This window comes from Apodemus sylvaticus, chromosome 6, assembly GCF_947179515.1.
Source record: "Apodemus sylvaticus chromosome 6, mApoSyl1.1, whole genome shotgun sequence".
In the NCBI taxonomy this organism is placed as follows: domain Eukaryota; kingdom Metazoa; phylum Chordata; class Mammalia; order Rodentia; family Muridae; genus Apodemus; species Apodemus sylvaticus.
The window spans coordinates 92,997,649-93,019,027 of NC_067477.1; the positions used below are offsets into that span (position 1 = coordinate 92,997,649).

General features: G+C 40.3%; 1 protein-coding gene across 1 annotated transcript in view; it reads right to left on the reverse strand.

The window, feature by feature from the left end:
- Positions 1–21,379, reverse strand: part of Sh3yl1 (SH3 and SYLF domain containing 1) — a 47,281-nt gene that overhangs the window by 19,522 nt on the left and 6,380 nt on the right. The window contains exons 2-6 of the mRNA XM_052186003.1: positions 19,827–19,937; positions 15,732–15,845; positions 13,741–13,805; positions 3,032–3,144; positions 1,581–1,709 (exon numbers count right to left, since the gene is read on the reverse strand). Coding sequence (XP_052041963.1) covers positions 1,581–1,709; positions 3,032–3,144; positions 13,741–13,805; positions 15,732–15,845; positions 19,827–19,937 — 532 coding nt within the window. The remainder of the gene's footprint in view (positions 1–1,580; positions 1,710–3,031; positions 3,145–13,740; positions 13,806–15,731; positions 15,846–19,826; positions 19,938–21,379) is intronic.

Here is a 21,379-nt window from a genome sequence, read left to right on the forward strand (position 1 = left end):
TTCTTCATATACGGAGCATGTCACACAGACAGACACAAATTACATAGAAATACATAAATATATAAGGTACACATATTCCATAAGCCTTATCTCTATGTTTTTCTAAAAAAGAAGTCCTATACATAGCTTTGTGATTTCTTTAAAATGTTTGTTTTAACTGGAGGATTTGCAGTTGATTAAGAGTTTTTTTTTTTGTTATAGTTTACCTAAGATTTAGCTGAGGTTTAGGAAGAAAACTGCCAAAGACCTAGAATTAGGAGTTTCTTTCTTTTCTTTTTTTTTCTTTTCTTCTTCTTCTTTTTTTTTTTTTTTTTTTTGGTTTTTCAAGACAGGGTTTCTCTGTGTAGCCCTGGCTGTCCTGGAACTCACTCTGTAGACCAGGCTGGTCTTGAACTCAGAAATCTGCCTGCCTCTGCCTCCTAAGTGTTGGGATTAAAGGCCTGTGTTACCACTGTCTGGTAAATTAGGAGTTTCTAAAAGCATTCTTAATTTCATGAAAACAGAAGTGGACAGACACATCATTCTTGCTTCTATATGATGTCTTTGGCAAACCTTAATTTCCCTTATCAGACTAGCTCTGTTTTATATGCAAGGTAGCAATATAATATTGTACTCTTGGGAAAACTGGTATGAGTCTGGTAGGAGCATTTACTCCAAACTCAGTGGAGTGTCTGTCCACACTGGCAAGGCCCTGTATGTCACTTAGACTCTGGGCCCCTTGGGCTTGTGATTCTGTAGTCTGCTGGGTCCGATCTCTAAAACTCACTTGAGGAAAAACTGTCCAGAAACAAGACTAAGGAAGCTCTGAGAGAGCAAAACAAATTTTACAAAAATAAAATTGGATTTTGAATCAAAATTGGTCCCATCTGGTATGGACAAAGACAATGCAGAATGTGGTGATAGGAAATCTTCCATAGTGAGGTACTTCTGAGTGACCCACAATATTATTTGCTGTGTTCACTACAAGACATGATAATGTCATATTGTTACTGAGTAAATGCTGCCTGGCCAACAACTTATGGTTGTGCTTATTACAATGTCAAGCAGAAAAAAATGCATTTGCAATTGAATATATGCCATGACTATAATATTATTTGGCAAAACAAGACTGAGGCGAAAGAGGAGGTAGTTGAAAAGTATTAGTAAGAAAAATGTATCATGCTTTATTTTGCCTAAATTTTATTTTCATAAGCATATACTACTTTTCAAAATTTTTAATTACTTTATTATTATTTTATGTGTTTTTGCCTGGGTGGACTTCATGCTTGTCTGGTGCCCTCAAAGGTAAGAAGAAGGTGTCTTATCCCTTGGGACTGGAATTCGGCTGGTGGTTGTGAGCCACCATGTGGGTACTGGGAAACAAACCCAGGTCCTCTGTAAGAGCAACAAGCACTCTTCACTGCTGAGACATCTCCCCAGCCCCAAGCAACACTAATTTCATCTTACAAATTTTAAATGTAGACCTTGTTGCATTTAAATGAATAATATAAGTGTACTTGTAAATTCTTAGATTATGACAACTTTTGAAGTATTCTCATCGTGTACTTCAAAAAAATCAAAGTCACTCCATCTGAACTTACTTCCGATTGGTTTCTTTCCTTTCAATCAAACAGCTTCCTTCTAGGGAAATACCAGCAAAGAGGCCCCTGGATTTGCAGTATGTGAAGACGGCTGCAGAGCTCCTCAGGGACACGTTGCCTTCCAGGTTCCTACAAAAGATGTCAGAACGAACCAAAGTGACTGCTCATCACTGGCACTTAGCCATAAGGCCTGTCTTCCTGGGCCGTGGATTTCCTTGGCTGAGCTAGAGTTTTAATGTGGCTTGAAGAGGAGGCAGCTGTGGGAAGACATATCACATGACAGGGCTATAGAAGAGCTGATGGTCTGGTAGGACTACACAGGAGAGAAAGATCTGGAAGTAGTCCTCTCAACTAGAGAGGAATGCTGAATACAGATTCTTCTTAGAGCATTTCAGATGGCTTACAGTTTAACTTCCATAAGGAGGCTTAACTGTAACTCTCTAGTGTGATTACTAATGTAAGAATACCCTTTCAAAACAGGTGGTGGTGAGGATGTGGAGAAAGAGGAACACTCCTCCACTGCTGGTGGGGTTGCAAGCTGGAACAACCACTCTGGAAATCAGTCTGGTGGTTCCTTAGAAAACTGGGCATGATACTACCGGACGACCCCACTATACTACTCCTGGGCATATACCCAGAGGATTCCCCAGCATGTAATAAGGATACATGCTCCACTATGTTCACAGCAACCCTATTTATAATAGCCAGAAGCTGGAAAGAACCCAAATGTCCCTCAATGGAGGAATGGATACAGAAAATGTGGTATATATACACAATGGAGTACCATTCAGCCATTAGAAACAATGAATTCATGAAATTCTTAGACAAATGGATGGAACTGGAGAATATCATCCTAAGTAAGGTAACCCAATCACAAAAGAACACTCATGGCATGCACTCACTGATAAGTGGATATTAGCCTAGAAGCTTGGAATACCCAAGACACAATTCCCATATCAAATAAAGCCCAAGAAGAAGGAAGGAGAGGCCCTTGGTCCTGGAAAGGCTTGTTGCAACAGTGTAGGAGAATACCAGGACAGGGAAGGTGGAAGGGGTGGATTGAGGAACAGGGGGAGGGAAGAGGGCTTATGGGACTTTAGGGGAGGGGCATCCAGGAAAGGAGAAATCATTTGAAATGTAAATAAAAATATATCAAATTAAAAAAAAGAGAAAGAAAATCAGTGTTATAAAACACTGCTCAATAAGATTCAACCATTTCACATTCTAATGATTTACTTTAAGAAAAATTTATTCCAGAACACTTATACCCTTTATCAGTTAATAAAACTTGACAATACTTATAGAAAATTTTATGTCAATTCAACAGAAATCATGGCCTGTGCTTATGAAAAAAATTTAGAAACTATGTGTGTTCATTTTAACTTCAATTTCTTCTTAATGTAGAAAAACTATGACTTTTTTGTCTTTAAAGTTTAGAATATTTTACTCACCTGCCTAAGGGCCCAACTGCTACAGTAAAATTCCCTCCAAGGGTCAGGTTTCCACCCTTTGCGAAGGCTTCTACTGCTCTGTCATAATTCAGAATTATCACCAAATCTGATACCTGAAATGTAGAAACCCATTCATTTATAAACAGTCACACTGCCTGATGAAGTGGTATACATGTTCAAGCCTAGCACTTGGGAGGTTCAGGAAAGAATATCTCTGTGTGTTCAAGGCTATCCTGCTAGCTAATTCCAAGTCTACTGACTCAATAAACAACACTTCCCTTTCCAAGAGAAAAAAACAAAACCAAGACAACCATTCTTAAACAGTACAAAAATATAATAGTGAAATGGTGACTTAAACTCAGCTATAATGTAAACTTTCAAGGTAGATAAGAAGCCAGATATGAAAGGGATCCTAGTACTTTGCATAGATAAGGCCAGAAGCCAGCCTTGTACAGGTAATTACGGCAAATACCTGTACACTAACTGGCAGTTCAGCTAATAATGTACCCATGAGCCTACACGCTGAAAACCAGAACAGATCAAAAAAGGTAAAGACCAAATGGCCTCTGGTCTCAAAATACAAAATCTTGTCTCATAGAATGCAGACCTGGGATTTCATACCAGGCTTCATGTCTGAGGTGACTTCTACCCTAACTCTGTAAGGGCTGTATACTTAACACCCTGACACTGCATAGTAGATATTTAAATAGTGTTAGTTGGCTTTTGTTAGTAATGCCCAAGGAGACTCAAGCTTAGATTAATACAACATAGAGTTTGTTTTCAAATTCATAATGGCCACAGGAGACCCAAAGTTAGAGAAGAAAAAGATTATCACCTATCACGTGGAGGCATCACTGGGGACAGCAGTGCTGACCCTCACTTCCCTCCCCTCATGTTGTGATACTTTAGGTGGTATAGTGTTCCAGTAAGACCTTCGTAGGTCTTAACACAGAACCCACCTCTCCCAACTGTCATGAGGATCAGATATATACACCATCTGTATCTGTAAAACTGAAGGTAGAATGGCAGGTGCTAAAAAACTAGGCTAAAAGTAGAATATAGTTGGGTGTGAATGCCACTAATTCTCAAGTGTTGTGTCATCTTTGGGGAAATAATGCTGATAGATGCTCAGAGCCTGGCTCCTTCTTTATAATGATGTCATGTTCACATAGCCACCCTCCACTGTGTGAGGAAAATAAATTAATGAAGCCGATATGGCCACATAACAGGCCAAGCAGATCCTAAAAGATGCCTTAACAGGCTTAGTTATTTAAAATTTTCTAAACGTTTTCTAATCAGTGTTTCATTTGATGTACAGAAAAATCTTGTCATCAAAACATCCCTGATATAAGTAGTTCTTGATAAGTATGGAACTCTTCTCAATTCTTGCCAACTGTTCAGTGAAAACTCCCCCTCCCCCTTGGCAGTAAAAGTGACACTGTCCTAAACAGGACTTTGGCCAGGTAAATGGACAGACTAAAGCCTAAAGGCAGGGTTTGTTTACTAGAAAAGCAGATTTCCTAAGGCCCATTCCTATTTGCCAGAAACCACCCTAAGCCCTGTCTTATCGCAGGATTTTAAGTTTTTTTTAAAATTTATTTAATTAAACAGAAAGGATGATATGTTGCAGGATTTCCCCTGTCCAATTACATTAAGGCAGCAGGAGACCTGTGATTGGACAGGGAAAAGGGAGGCGGAGGTAAGAGTTGCAGAGATCTCAGGGAGAGGGAGAGAAGGTAGAAGGCCAAGATGGAGGCAGACATGAACCAGCGTGACTTTAACCAGCCACAGGTAGTTATGATGTCATAAAGTTAGAATAATTGGGATATCATCATTTGGTTCTGAAATTACTGTATTGGCATCTTGTAAAATGAGAATTTATTGATACATAAATCTGATTGGTTAATTATAAGCTTTAAGAGTTTTGATTCTACCAGGCAAATGGGTGTTGTGATGGCTGACTGACAGTCATTATGTGAGCCTGGTGGCCGTGATCCACCAAGGGACTCGGAAGCTCTCGCACAAAGAGACAAAGATGAGTTGAGATAACCTGGCTGGAGCCCTGTGGTTCCCCAGTTGATGACGGTAGTACAGGAAGCATGCCAGACTTTTTTTAAAAAATATTTCTCACAATACTTTACTTCCTCCAAAGGTCAACTGCCTTAGGCAAGGACACTTAGTCAAGCCAGACAGTCTGTATCAGCATAGGTCCTCACCCTGCTGATTACCATATAAAACCTGCTTGCTTTCTACCATTTTCTTAATTGCCCTCTTTCACCTCATCCTCTGCCCCAAGACAGTGTAGGCTCTCTGATACCCAATAGCTCTGCCCAGGGACTGGCCTCGTTTCTCTGCATCATTACTTATACTAACTAACATAGTTAACTATGCAACTGATGATTGCAGTGTTGAATGACAAGATAGTTTAACATCTCTATTGTTTTTTGCCTTCTACAGTGTCTCATTCTGCAGCCAATGCAGGCCTTGGATTTACAATAGTCCTGTCTTGGTCTGTTCAATGCTGGGATTTCAGGCTTGTTCCACTATACCTGATAGCATTCCTTCTGGCCATTTAAGCACTTCATGCTGTGATTATATAACCACGTCTCATAGGCACTGAAGGTAACAAAATATCCTTGTATTGTTTGGTACATTCACACTCAAAAAATGTAAATTTCTCTCCAGAGATGCTGTACTAGTTGCTGCATACTGTTTAGAGTAAGCACTGAGGGGAAAGGTTTCCCCAATAGAAGTATTGCAGTCAGGATCCCCGATAGGGGAGCTAGAGAAAGTACCCAAGGAGCAAGGGGTTTGTAGTGTCATAGGAGGAACAACGATATGAACCACCCAGTACCCCAGAGCTCCCAGGGACTAAACCACCAACCAAAGAGTACACATGAAGGGACTCATGGCTCCAGCTACATATGTAGCAGAGGATGGCCTTGTTGGATATCAAAGGGAAGAGAGGACCTTGGTCCTGAGAAGGCTCAATGTCCCAGTATAGGGGAATGCCAGGACAGGGAAGCAGGAGTGAGTAGATTGGTGAGCAGGGGGAGGGGAGATGGGTTAGAGGATTTTCGGGGGGTGGGGTGGGGGAAGGACCAGGAAAGGAGAGACAACATTTGAAATGTAAACAAAGAATATATCTAATAAAAAAGAAAAGAAAAGAAGTATTGTGGTGTTAAGAAGAAAAGTATTCTGGCAGTCTGGAGCCAAGGAACACCACAAACTCACACTGTACAACAAATCTCACACAAGAGATTTATTGGGAAACACACAAGAAGTGGCTGTGTTAGGCTCTGCTAGGGAGAGAAGGCATAGGGACCTGAGCAGGACACAGGGTTTCTTGGGGGTGGAGTTTCTTGGGTGAAGAGTAGGGCTGGTGGGATTTTTAGGTCAGGGATTGGTAGGTTTTTGAGCTCAGGAATTGGCAGGTCTTGGTGGGCTTTCAAACTTGGAAGTAAGCTCAGACTTTTTACTCTACACTTATAACCACACAGGACAGTTAGGTAAAGAAAAGAAACTCTGAGAGGCCACTTAAGAAAAGTCAGTCTTCTAATTTTCTATCTGCTCTGTATTTGGTTTCTCTTAAGAGTAAGATCATCCTGTGTTCTTTTTGTGATGCTACTAATGAAAAAGATAAAAGCCAAACAGATTTCTATAGCTGAAAACAAAAAGCAGAAAGTCTTCCTGATGAAGGCTGGGCAGTGGAGCAACACTGAGGCAGTATAAGAAGGCACTGGAGAATCTGATAAAGTTTGAATGGCTTACTCCTCCATTGCTGGTGGGATTGCAAACTGGAAAAAACACTCTGGAAATCAATCTGGAGGTTCCTCAGAAAATTGGAAATAGATCTACCTGAAGAACCAGCTATACCACTCTTAGGCATATACCCAAAAGCTGCCTCACCATATGCCACAAGGGCACGTGCTCTACTATGTTCATAGTAATCTTATCTGTAATAGTCAGAAGCTGGAAACAACCCAGATGTCCCACAACATTAGAATGGTTACAGAAAACATGGCTCATTTAAACAATGGAATACTATTCAGCGATTATGAACAAGGACATTATGAGTTTTGCAGGCAAATGGATGGAACTAGAAAATATCCTGAGTAAGGTAACCAGACCCAAAAGGACATACATGGTATGTACTCACTAAAAAGGGGATATTAACCTCAAAAGTACAAAATACCTAGGATACAATCCACAGAACTCAAGAAGGTTAAGCAGAAGGGCCGAAGTGAGGATGCTTCAATCCCAAATCACTGGAGGCAGAGGAGCAAGGGACTTGGGTGGAAGAGGGGAAGGGGAGGGGAAATGGGGAACATGATAAGGTATGGGGGGGGGGGACAGAAGAAAAGCCCTGGGGGTTAGCAGAATGAAAGGAAATATGCAACCTCGGAGGGTGGGAGAATCATCTAGAAAGTACCAGAGACCTAGGATGTGAGAGGACTCAAAGACACCTTAGATGAAATGCCCATTAGTGGGGAGAGGGAACTTGTAGTAGAGTCCACCTCTAGTAGAAAGACAGGGCATCAAGTGGAGGGATGGGGTTGTCATCCTACAGTCAAAAACTATGATCCAGAATTGCTCCTGTCTAAAAGAAGTGCAGGGACAAAAATGGAGAAGAGACTGAGGGAAAGGCAGTCCAGTGACCAGCCCAACTTAGGATCTAGGTCAAGGGGAGGCTCCAAGGCTCAACACTATTATTGTTGCTACAGTGTTTACAGACAGGATCCTAGCAAGGATGCCCTCCAAGAGGCCCAACAAGCAGCTGAAGGTGCCAGATGCAGATACTTACACCCAACCAATGGACAGAAGCCAGGGACCCCTGATTAGATAAAGGCAGAAGTATATAAACTTATGGGCTTTGCCTTTATAAGTCTCTGTTTAATCTAATTCGGTGGCATTCTCTGGGAATCCTGGGGGTCGTCCTGGCCAGTGTCCATCTTCCTAACCAGTATTTAATAAAGTTTGCTTCAAATTTGGCTCAAACATTGTGGTAGTCATGTTACTTCCATCCGGTGGGATTAACAATGCAAAGACGACTCTGAGATCAGCTGCCTAGAAGCAGCAGAAACTACAAGAACTGCCTGGAATTGAGTAGTCCTTTATTGGTGCAGCTGTCCTTGAGCTATTTCTGTTCCTATAGCAATCCCTCGCCCAACCCATATTACTATAAAAGAAGGTAAAACTCATTGGTTCACTACATTGGGACTTTGGTCTGTTGTGGATTCCCTATCTGCAGTAAGTAGACGAGTATTACATTTCCCCAGGAAAAGCTTCGCCACACAACACCTTAGTCATAGTCCACAGAGGCCAGACTTGTCTTCTTTCCATTCTCCCAACCCCTGTTGACTCTGCCTGGAAGCTATGCAACTTCCCTGCTGATCTTGTTACAGGGGTTCATATACCAAACTCTGAGGCAGTGGCTATTCTCATCACACAAACCAGATATAGGGATTGCCTCTCAACATCTTCCAGTCCTCACTCAGCTCTGTCCTTGGAGGCTTAAAGATTAAACTCTCATTTCTCACAAAGTCTTCTTAATATTCTCTGTAAATGGCTGAGTTGGTTGGTGCTCTAACCCTTACCAAATTCCAATGACAGCAACTCAGTGTCTGTTGTGAATTCTGTCAGATTATTCTAGAATAGGCTGGAAGCAGCACTCTTTCTTTTCTTTTCTTTTTTTCTTTTTAAAATTATTTATTTATTTATTTATTTATTTATTTATTTATTTATTTATTTATTGTATGTGAATATACTGTAGCTGTCTTCAGACACACCAAAAGAGGCATCAGATCCCACTGCAGATGGTTGTGAGCCACCATGTGATGCTGGGAATTGAACTCAGGACCTCTGGAAGAGCAGCAGTCAGTGCTCTTAACCACTGAGCCATCTCTCCATCTCTCCAGCCCAGCAGCAGCAGCAGCAGCAGTAGCAGCAGCAGCAGCAGCTGCAGTGCTGTTTTCTGGGCTTTGGACTTCACTGCCATTTTCCTATAATGGATGTATTTACAACATATCCTGTCATTATTATTCTTATACTACTGGCTTTCGAAGCTGTGCTTCTCAGAAGTCAGATTACCCATTAAGAAAACAATGGGAGTGAATGTTGTCATCTTTGAATAAATGTGTGGCAAACCATGCTGCCTGGGTCGGCTTTGTGTGTTTGTTCATTTGTTTGTTTTATCTGCAGAACTCTCTATTTGTCTAGAGTGTTCAGGAAGAGCTTTCCTTGAGGACATAAGCCTGCCTGTTGAGCTGGGTACAACAGGATAAATTAGATGTAAACTTACTTTCACCACTGAAGCCTGCCACACCTGTGCTTTGGTGGGGACAGGGAGGGCTGCTCCACAGATCTCTTTCCTTGACACAAAAGGTCCAATTAAAAGCCCATCTGCAGACACCAAACCCGGACACTATTGCTGATACCAAAAAGCACTTGCTGACAGGAGCCGGGTAGAGATGTCCTCTGAGAGGCCCTGCTAGCACTTGACTAAAACAGATGCAGATACTCACAGCTCACCATCAGACTGAGCCCAGGGACCCCAAAGGAAGAGGAGTCAGGCGAAGGACTGAGGAGCTGAAAGGGCTTGCAACCTCAGAGGAAGAACAATATCAACTAACCAGATCTCCTCAGAGCTCTCAGGGAATAAACCATCAATCAAAAAGTACACACGGAGGGAACCATGGCTCCAGCCACATATGTAGCAGAGGATGGCCTTATCTTGTGTCAGTGGAAGGAGAGGCACTACTTGGTCCTGTGGAATCCTGATGTTCCAGCACAGGAGGATGGTAAAGGGGTGAGGTGGGAGTGGGTGGGTGGGTGGGTGTAGGAGCACCCTCACAGAGGCAAAGGGGAGGGGGGAAGGGATGGGGAGCTTGTGGAGGAGAAACTGGGAAGGGGGCAACATTTGAAATGTAAATAAATAAAATAACCAATAAAGAACTGAATTTAATGAATAAGAAGGGAGGGGAGTCTGATGTAAACAATTAAAAAAAAAAAAAGATCAGGGATATTTTTTTCCATACAGAAGTAGCTTTGAATCTTACTCAGAACAAAATATAGTTTGGGTATCTCTAAAATAAAGAAAGAAAGAGCTCTTCTGCCTGCTGTGAGCAGGGACATATAATCTTGCTGGCAAGATTAGGTCTAATAAAGTCCAGGCCTGTGGGGCAGGGCAGGGGCACAATGACTCCAGACTTAGTCACCACAACAGGAGTTAGAGTGTGGGTAGGAGTGGAAAGCCCTCTTCCTTCTTTAGCCCCTGATGCAACTCCCAGCAGTCCTCAGGAAGACTTGACAGCTGGTGAGGTTGGGGGTCCCACCTCAGAGTGGTCACAGGGAGAGTTCCTTAGCCTGCAGGGCTAGCCAGGAGACTAGAGATAAAAGCTATGCTGGGTCTTAATGCCTGCTCTTTCTATGGGCATTTCCAAGACTGCTTCTTCTGAGATATGTATTTTTCTTACCTAGGACTCCTTCGCCCTACTCCTGTGGTCTGCCTTTAGTTTTGCTCCACTAAACGTGGATGATCTTCCATTGTTCCTACTTTCTAATTATAAAGACACATCAAGCTAAGGAAAAAAAAACCCAACTTTTCTAAATCCCTTTAGAGGACTGGGTTTTGTATATAATGTTTTAACATATACAGTAAGTTTTAAAAGGGCCAAAGGGAAAAATAGATGAGAGGTTTTACTGGCAAAGGAAACAAGATCTCCATACCTCATGGAATCATTCTATTATCCCGTTACTTGATGTCTTGCAGGGAGAAAAATACACACCAAGGTTTCAGGCTGTCAGTCTCCAGCTGCAGACAAATGCAAACTCCTTATGGATATGTAGATCCCTAGCTTCAGGCTTATAGGGAAATAAGTGTCTTTTGGGTATGGATAATACTGAAAAATTCTCATATGCTGTTGCAGTTCACTGAAAAGTTGGCTCGCCCAATTCAGACCCAACCATGTTTATATCAAAATTTCCTACAAAGTGTCTGTTGTCAGAGTCATTGTCTCATGATGTCTCATGTTGTCAGTTGGCCCACTGTGATAGCGAAGAGAACAGAAGGGCCTAAGAAAAAGGCACTGTGTGCTTAAGAACATCTAAGAGATTAACTATTTGCAGATTGTGGTTACTATTATTTATATCAAAGGTGCTTATGATAATGAGATGTCCATACATGGAAGGGATAACAAGGGACTCTCTGTCTAAAATCTTTCAAACAAAATTCCAGCATCACAGTCAGCTAAATTCTCTTGGATGCTGTAAACACCAATTTACCATACATGCTCTAAAAATCATAAAAACTTTCTTGTATTTTCTCCAACGTTTATTTGGAAACTTATAAGGCCTAATGGCTTATAAGTATGTACACAGGTAATATCAATTCAGTACATTACTCCATGTGTACAATTTAGATTCAACTTTTTTCTTTACTAATATGATGTTGTACAATGTCTTTTCAGCTGAATAACCACCCGCTTGAAATAATCACAGCTAGACTTCTTAAGATATTCATATTGCTCCAGGGAAGGAGGTGATAGACAAGGCCCTTGGACCCTCACATTGGTATTCAGTCCCTCCTCTCAGTAGTTGCATGCAATCAGGCCCTAAATTCATAAGGCCTTGGGGTTTTTCAGGGAACTAGGAAGTACAGGTTAGGGAAACTCAGAATAAGGGGCAGTGCTGGGGGGGTGCAGTGTCTTCCTGTACAGCTATGGGGAAGCTGTTATGTGCACTAGGTGATGACTCCAATGAGAACAGGTATTTACCACTTAACTCCCCTTCCCCCTAGGAAAAAAATTCTTACAGCAAATGGTAAATTTGTGTTTATTGTTACAGTTCCTAGTGTTTAATTTTTTAATTATCTAATCAAGGGTATTTATATGCAAAGGTTAAGATGGCTGGACATTTTTTTAGAACTCAGAGAAAAGTATGACTTGTCATCTAAATCTACAACGGCAGATGTTTAGTTTGCTGAGTGGTTTTACCTTATTTGGTCTTTACAAATAATGTTCACCCAGCCAAGGTCATTGATATCTCTAAAGCTCTTACTGAGATGTAAACGTACTTTCTCAGGCTCAGGGAAACAACCAAAAAAAGTTACAAAGCACACATATTTGAAGTTGTATCTCTGAAAATAGATTAAATGATACTAATAAAGATGGGGGCACATCCGTAAAAGTTCAAAGCCCAGTACAGCAGATCTGAATATATTGTATAGGGATGCTGGACAAGCAATGGAGAGGAAAATAACAATTACTGTACACTCGGCGTCTTCCAAATTCACAGATGGGGACACTGTAGCCCAGTAACTTTGTCCTTAAGCCTGACGGCTGACCAGTATGGTATCTGCGGCCCAGCTCACCCAGCCCTGCATGACCATGGCTTCCTTCTCTAGTGGAAGCTAATCCCAGGCATTTTCCACCCACGGCAACAGGAACAGGCTTTCCCTTACTCTGCATGGAATTCCTGGGGAACTGTTTGTTATTTAGTATCTATATTTTAGGGCATCTGTTTCAAAAAATACTTTAAAAAGAAGCACTAAAAATACTAAAGACAGTACTTAAGATGCAATAAGTAACTCTAGATAAAGATTCAAAGCCATATTTAATAAACTAATAATTATCTTTTTTGTATGTTAGTGAAATAAATTCTAGAATTCATTTTATACCACCATCGATATAAGCTTTGTGATCCAAACTTTGTAAATGGTAAAATTAAAATAAAAAGATTATAACATATCATTCCAAGAGCTTTTTTATGCGTGTCGGTCTATTTGATTATTAGTATAAGCTAAGGGAAGGCCATTTCATCTCTGTGTTGTAGATGAAGAGAGTGCCTTCCAACATCACACAGCAGGCGGTGCTCTGCTTGTCTGAGCCAGTGCCACCCTCCCCCATAGCGGAGTTCACCCAGTAACCCATGTTGCTTTGAAAACAATAAAGTATAGCATTCAATAAGATGTTTGTTTAATGTCCTCATGTTTCATTACACTTCTTTTTCAAGGCTATTAAACTGGAAAAGAAAATCCCCAATTTCTAAAGAATGATCTTGTAGGTCTCCTTTTTGGTCTCTACTTTTTCTTTTTTTGAAATTTAAGCTACCTATTACTAGTTAATCTCTCAACTTGTTCAAAACAAATGCTACTCGACCTGATGCTCAAAGCAGGCTCACATGGAGCTGGGGCAATCAGAGGGCATAGGGACTATAGAAATGGTAACGTGTAAAAAGGCGACTGGGAGTTGTGGAAGAAGAGATGGAGGCTGGAAAAAAGAGGTGGGGTCAAAAGAAGAGGGCTGGGGACATCAGAACTGGAAGTCTTGGTAGCTTATCTGAGGAAAGGAACTGCCACAAGAAGGTGCCAGAGGCCACGGCTGCTGGGAGTAGCACTTCCACGGTTTGGAAGTGGATTCTACTGTCTACACTGCATATGAGACCTGGAGAAGCAGAACTGGAACCATTTGTGTTCATGTTGTCTTGGATATATACAACAGTTAATATAGAAGCTGAAAGACAGACAAGTTCACAGAAAGGGAAGGAAGGAGGTCAGAGGAGAGGAGGGGAGGATAGAGGAGAGGAAGCTGGAGGGGAATGATCTGACAGGTGTAAGAAGGAAAATAAGGGCCCTAAGAAGCTTCTGTGCCATGACGCTGAGCCTGGGCTACCCTTAGGGATTGTGACAGTGGTGTGGACAGCCCACTTACCTCTATTCCTATTTCAAATCCTCCACCAAGCCCAGCTATCCCAATGGCTGAAGGTGCAGACCATTCTGACAAAAAACAAACAAACAAACAAAAAAAAACCAAGAATATTTGAATATGTAAAATGTGTCATATGAATATTAAGTAAAAGAATACTTATTTTTTAAAAGACTCATGAATCTTATACTTTAAAATCGTTTCAAAGTTAAACGTTTTTAAAAAGATACTAAGTATTTACCAAGAGTGTCACACTCACAAACCCATGTAACTCACACTTCCCCTAATGGCTCACATATACCTAAACTATGATCTCATTATCTACTTAACATATACAACAGTAAGAATTTAACTATCAATATTTTTAGAACTTAACTGCCCAGGTAGGGTCACAATGGTGTCAGATATAAGAGATCTAGATTCAAGAGTGTTTCAATGAATCATGGGGATGGGGGCTGGTAATGTAACTCTAAGTTGTTGCTGTCATATATTGTTTTGGTATCTCCTGTGCAAAAGAAATTTCTTTTATATTTGTAATCTATGCACATTATTTTTCTGTATAGAAACAAATAAAGAAAAATTATTTTTAGCTTGGTGTTGAGTGGTTATCTCTAAAGGATGCTTCGATGCTGGCTTCCTTCTGTGGGGAACTCATCCTAGACAAGTATTACTGATGGATACATCTAGAATTAACCTGTTGGCCTTGGAAGAGCTTAGATTACAGGAATCAGTGCCTAATAATCCTGAAGCCGCTTTTCAGTCCTATGCTTGGCAATGCCTATCTTACAGGCCTGTTCTCTGGGATCAGAAACTTGCCTTGCCTTTTTTGGGGCAGCCTTTCTGTTAGTTTCAGCAGGTGGATAGCTGCTTTTTTCTGGAAGATGGTGGGGGGGGGGAACTAAGCATTTGAAAACAAAAGAAAAATGCAGTGTGGTGGAGAGCAGGGACTGAGAGGTTGGTAGGCACAGACCCTTACGGTTAGGCAACCAGTGACTGTCAGTGGAAGTGGACGGATCTGTAGAGCTGCTGGCGGACCCCAGCCCTCCCACTGTGTTTTGTGTTACTGCTGAGACTCTGCCCTTGAGCATCTGAGCAATATTTCATAGAAAGGGCTTCATATTTTTCTAACTTTAAAGACTTAGGATTTTAACTGAATTGATTGAAATTAGCTGAAATGGTTACATGGTGAGAGTTTTCATTAGAGGGTCTATAGAAGGAAAGTGACTGGATACAGCACTGGAGTTATGCTGTACCCCAACACCAAAGGCAATCCTGAACTATGAAAAGCAGACCCAAAACTGTGGGAAGATAACCCTGCTGGCTCTGGGGACACCTGCAGGAAACAATGAATTCAATCTAGGGATAAAGGATGTGTTTACTGACACCTGTGCTTAGGACCTGGAAGTATAAATGACACTGTTAAACTAGTTATTGACTAAACAAAGTGTCTCCTTACATGAAGAACAACACAGTTCAAACTGAAAAGGCACTTTAGTTGGTTCTGACATGTGATTATGTTTTAAATACTAGTATAAGACTTTTAAGATTAATAACAAACATAACAAATGTATGTTGAATTTGTCTCATAAAAATCAAATTACAGTTTTTAAGTCCAAAAAAACAATGTTACAATGCTCTCAACATGACTGCTGGGAGGAGGCAGGAGGTCTGCAAGTGTCTTCTAGAGAAACCAAGATGTTTAAAAATGACATTCATACACAGAGGAAACTTGCTTTTCCATGGAGCTTAGGAGTTAATAAGTGTGTAGCATGTTCAAGAAAGGGTTCTGTGGAAGGCCTACAAAATATAGTAGTCCAGTCAGACATACCTTGAGTAATAACCTAGTAAATATCTCAGGATAGCTCTCCTGCTTTTCTTGACACATACTACATGTTTTAGAAGAAGCACATGTGGAATGTGCACTGGTCATACTCCCTATGAGACCAAGACAGATGCAGAACACAGGAGATGTAAGGTCTCTACCAGTGTCAACTTACTTCCATCTGGAAGACGTGCCAGGACAATCCCGCTGCCTCCCCTGGCTGTGACCAGAAACCCGGCTTTAATCACAGACAAAACTGCAAGACCCTTTGCTTTTGCAATCACATGGGCTGCAAACAAACAAAGTAGCAATGACTAAAAGACAGTTTGTAACAGAGCTTTGACTTTAAATATACATAGCTGAAATCATTATTTATTACTATGAAAATTTAGATTTGACAAAATTAAGTGATTTGCCATTTCAAAAGGTTTTTAAAAACTCATAATCTGTTTGAACAACCATTTATAGTGAAATTCTAATTTTATGTATAAAAATAGTATTTATATTTCACAGTTCATGACATAAAATGAGATTATAAGTGAATGTATCTACTAAAGGTACAACCTCACCACAATGTGAATTTCCTTACATAATAGCTTATTTTTCAAACTTATGTTTCAACCTTTCAAAGATATCACTGGAAGGCAGTTTAAGCTCAGGTGTGGAAGCACACACCTTTAATTCTAGTACTTCAAAGGCAGAAGCAAGAGGATATTTGAGAAGTCAAGTGTAGCCTGGTCTACATAGTGAATTCCAAACTAACTAGGGCTAGTGGGACCCTGTCTTCCAAACAAAACAAAACCAACCGACCAACCAACCAACCAACCAACCAACCCACCCACCCACCTTTCACAATAGCCACAAACAATATAAAGTATCTTGGTGTGACTCTAACCAAACAAGTGCAAGATCTATATGACAAGAACTTCAGGTCTCTGAAGAAGGAAATCGAAGAAGACCTCAGAAAATGGAAAAATCTTCCATGCTCGTGGATTGGCAGGATTAATATAGTTAAAATGGCCATATTGCCAAAAGCAATATACAGATTCTATGCAATCCCCATCAAAATCCCAACTCAGTTCTTCACAGAGTTAGAAAAAGCAATTCTCAAATTCATCTGGAATAACAAAAAACCCAGGATAGCTAAAACTATTCTCAACAGTAAAAGAACTTCTGGGGGAATCAGTATCCTAGACCTCAAGCAATACTACAGAGCAATAGTGTTAAAAACTGCATGATATTGGCACAGTGACAGGCAAGTGAACCAATGGAATAGAATTGAAGACCCAGAAATGAATCCACACACCTATGGTCACTTGATCTTTGACAAAGGAGCTGAACACATCCAGTGGAAAAAAGATAGCCTTTTCAACAAGTGGTGCTGGTTCAACTGGAGGTCTGCATGCAGAAGAATGTGAATTGATCTATTCTTATCTCCTTGTACTAAGCTCAACTCCAAGTGGATCAAGGACCTCCACATAAAACCAGTCACACTGAAACTAACAGAAAAGAAACTGGGGAAAACCCTTGAGAACATGGGCACAGGGGAAAAGTTCCTGAACAGAACACCAATAGCTTATGCTCTAAGATCAAGAATTGACAAATGGGATCTCATAAAATTACAAAGTTTCTGTAAGGCAAAGGACACTGTCAAAAGGACAAAATGGCAACCAACAAATTGGGAAAAGATCTTCACCAACCCTACATACAATAGAGGGCTAATATCCAAAATATACAAAGAACTCAAGAAGTTAGACCCCAGGGAACCAAATAACCCTATTAAAAATGGGGTACAGATCTAAACAAAGAATTTTCACCTGAAGAAATTCGGATGGCTGAGAAGCACCTTAAGAAGTGCTCAACGTCATTAATCATTAGGGAAATGCAAATCAAAACAACCCTGAGATTTCACCTCACACCAGTCAGAATGGCTAAGGTTAAAAACTCAGGAGACAGCAGGTGTTGGTGAGGATGTGGAGAAGGAGGAACACTCCTCTACTGCTGGTGGGATTGATGGTACAACCACTATGGAAATCAGTCTAGTGGTTCCTCAGAAAACTGGACATGACACTTCCAGAGGACCCTTCTATACCTCTCCTGGACATATACCCAGAGGATTCCCCAGCATGTAATAAGGACACATGCTCTACTATGTTCATAGCAGCCTTATTTATAATAGCCAGAAGGTGGAAAGAACCCAGATGTCCTTCCGTGGAAGAATGGATACAGAAAATGTGGTATATTTACACAATGGAGTACTATTCAGCCATTAGAAACAATGAATTCATGAATTTTTTAGGCAAATGTTTGGAACTGGAAAATAGCATCCTAAGCAAGGTAACCCAAGCACAAAAGAATACACATGGAATTCAATAATTGATAAGTGGATATTAATTAGCCCAGAAGCTCTGAATACTGAAGACACAATCAGCATATCAAATGATTCTCATGAAGAAGGACCTCAAAAAATGGGAAAACCTCCCATGATCATGGATCGGTAGAATCAATATAGTTAAAATGGCCATTTTGCCAAAAGCAATATACGGATTCAATGCAATACCCATCAAAATCCCAACTCAATTCTTCACAGAGTTAGAAAGAGCAATTATCAAATTCATCTGGAATAACAAAAACCCCAGGATAGCTAAAACTATTCTCAGCAACAAAAGAAAGTCTGGGGGAATCAGTATCCCTGACCTCAAGCAATACTACAGAGCAATAGTGTTAAAAACTGCATGGTATTGGTACAGTGGCAGGCAGGAGGATCAATGGAACAGGATTGAAGATCCAGAAATGAACCCACACACCTATGGCCACTTGATCCTCGACAAAGAGGCTGAAAACATCCAATGGAAAAAAGATAGCCTTTTCAACAAATGGTGCTGGTTCAACTGGAGGTCAGCATGCAGAAGAATGCGAATTGATCCATCCTTGTCTCCTTGTACTAAGCTCAAATCCAAATGGATCAAGGACCTCCACATAAAGCCAGACACTCTGAAGCTAATAGAAAAGAACTGGGGAAGACCCTTGAGGACATCGGTACAGGGAGAAAGTTTCTGAACAGAACACCAATAGCGTATGCTCTAAGATCAAGAATTGACAAATGGGACCTCATAAAATTACAAAGTTTCTGTAAGGCAAAGGACACCATCAAAAGGACAAATCGGCAACCAACAAATTGGGAAAAGATCTTCACCAATTCTACATCAGATAGAGGGCTAATATCCAATATATATAAAGAACTCAAGAAGTTAGACTCCAGAAAACCAAACAACCCTATTAAAAAATGGGGTACAGAGTTAAAACAAAGAATTCTCACCTGAAGAACTTCGGATGGCGGAGAAGCATCTTAAAAAATGCTCAACCAGAACGGGGAAGTGTGAAGGGGTGGGTGGGAGGACAAGGGGAGAGAAGGGGGCTTATGGGACTTTCGGGGAGTGGGGGGCTAGAAAGGGGGAAATCATTTGAAATGTAAATAAAAAAATATCGAATAAAAAAATGAAGTGTATAAAAATAATAAAAAATATTAAAAAAATAACAAAAAATATTTATCCATCAACACTCATGTTTGACTCTGCTTTGGTACCAAAAAATCTTGTTTTGGGAAAGATAATATTATATAGTCACCCTGTTTGATTGCAAGGGAAAATATGGGCTCGATGAGATATGTTAGCCTGTATGTGAACATAGGATTAAAGCTACAGGGTCAGCACTTGTTATATATCATTACAGGAGCTGCTGGATTTGTATTAAGCTTTGGGTGTAAAATAACAGTGTCATTTATAAGAACAGAAAGCCAGGTATGGTGTTCATCAGAATTATGGTACCAAATTCTCTCTGGTGTCTTTTGCTTACATGAAAGATGTTACTTGTAAATGCAATTTTTTTTTTTTTTTAGAAACACCATGAAGTACTTTAGAAAGCTTACATCATAAAAATGTACCTGAGAGATTTGCTATTGAGTTTTGAAAAAAAATCTGTTTGCAAACTGCCCCAAAATTGATTTTAAAAGAACAGAGTTTAAAAGGCTAAACGGAGCAGGGACTCAAAGTTAGGCTGGTAGTTTTAAGTGGAGGAAAGCAAAGTGAAGGGAGATTCCTCTGCTGATTGGTTGGAAGACTGTCTGTCCTCTGAGATCCTCTGCTGATTGGCTGGAGGAGTGCTTACTAGTGTCCATAGGGCACCTATGCAGACATAGGGCGCCCATGCAGAAACACTAAGCCTTGCAGAAAGCAACACAGAAAACAAACATATGCAGACATTTACCTACCAGGAATGATCTTATCAGGTCCATTTCTAGACGTTATTTCTGTGAATTCTCTTAATATTTTGGCAGCCTTCTTTGCTTCTGATTTCAGATTAGAAGGTATCGGATTATTCACTGAAAGAGTAAAGAACATAGTGCAGTGGTGAAAAAGAATCTAGTTTCAGGCTGGGCAGTAGTGGTGTATGCCTTTAATCCCAGCACTTGGGAGGCAAAAGCAGGCGAATTTCTGAGTTCGAGGCCAGCCTGGTCTACAGAGTATGTTCCAGGGCAGCCAGGGCTACACAGAGAAACCCTGTCTCGAGGGAAAAAAAAAAAATCTAGTTTCAGAATATATTTCAATTTCACTTTTCTTTCACACAATTAAGTATTTAAAGTCAAACTCTACCAAAGGGAATAGCTTCTGGTTCTCACTGACATCTCATGGCTATGTCCTAAAGCTAAGAAATCTTGCAGATAGCTAACACTAAACACTCAAACTCTCATCAATTATGAAAACATGGGATCTTGGGATCCTAGGCAAAAGCCGGCTGGCCTTCTCTCCTCATTAAAAGTGTCAATAAAAAATGAATTTGAGGATTAACAAAAGATTTATTTTATAATTGCGTTTAATAGATATAATATTTGATACAGTTGGCTTTTCTCATCAGAAATTTTGGAAATGGCCAACTGTCATGAGTAAAATTCTGGGATGCCCAGAAACTGAGTTAATATGCCCAGTAATATATGCCGGCTCTTATGTAACATTTTACACTCCCAATGTAAATGTGTTTTGTTGTTATAAAAGAATACATGCAACTCTTGACTCCCACATGCTGGAGAAGGGGGACCATTCTCTTGTCTTGGGGTGAGCAATCTTAAGTCCAGGTGAGTGCAGCAGCTGTGGTCCTAATCTGATTGTCGGTGGTCAAGTGCTTCAGATAGAAACTGTTGATGATATCCATGCTACCATTTCATCTGGTAACGTGACAGCACGAATGATCAACTAGTAGAGGGGGAAACCTTTTATTTAGCAAAGTATATAGCTATCTAAGAACATAGTATGGATGCACATTGGCATCTGGTATGCTTTAAATATGTAATTTATTTTAGAGATAGAAACTGAAATAAAGTCATGGCAGAGTCTTGCTTGTTTTCCTTAGAAGATAACAGTTTGGCTCTTTTCAACTCAACACAAGCTCGTTCCTAAGAATAAAACTTTGGGAAAGTCTATCAATGACACTTTTGGATAGAGGGTGCATTTCCAAATTGTAAAAGCAAAATGAAATGTATATGTTGTGTATGGTATTCTTTTAAAACAAGTATCCTCACAGTATGTACGGTAATGTGCATTTTAAAACTCAATTTTACTATAGAATATTTAAATACTGGTTCTCAAATTTACTTGTCTAGCTGATGACTTTGTATAATAGTTCACTTCCTTTAAACAATTCCAGTTTGCCTTTCCCATCTACAGCATCAGTAAGATTTGTTCTGCTATATCAGTTTTATCTATTTGAATTTCATGTGAGAGGAAAAAAGTTTTACCTTTTTTAACTCCCTTATTTGATACACTATAA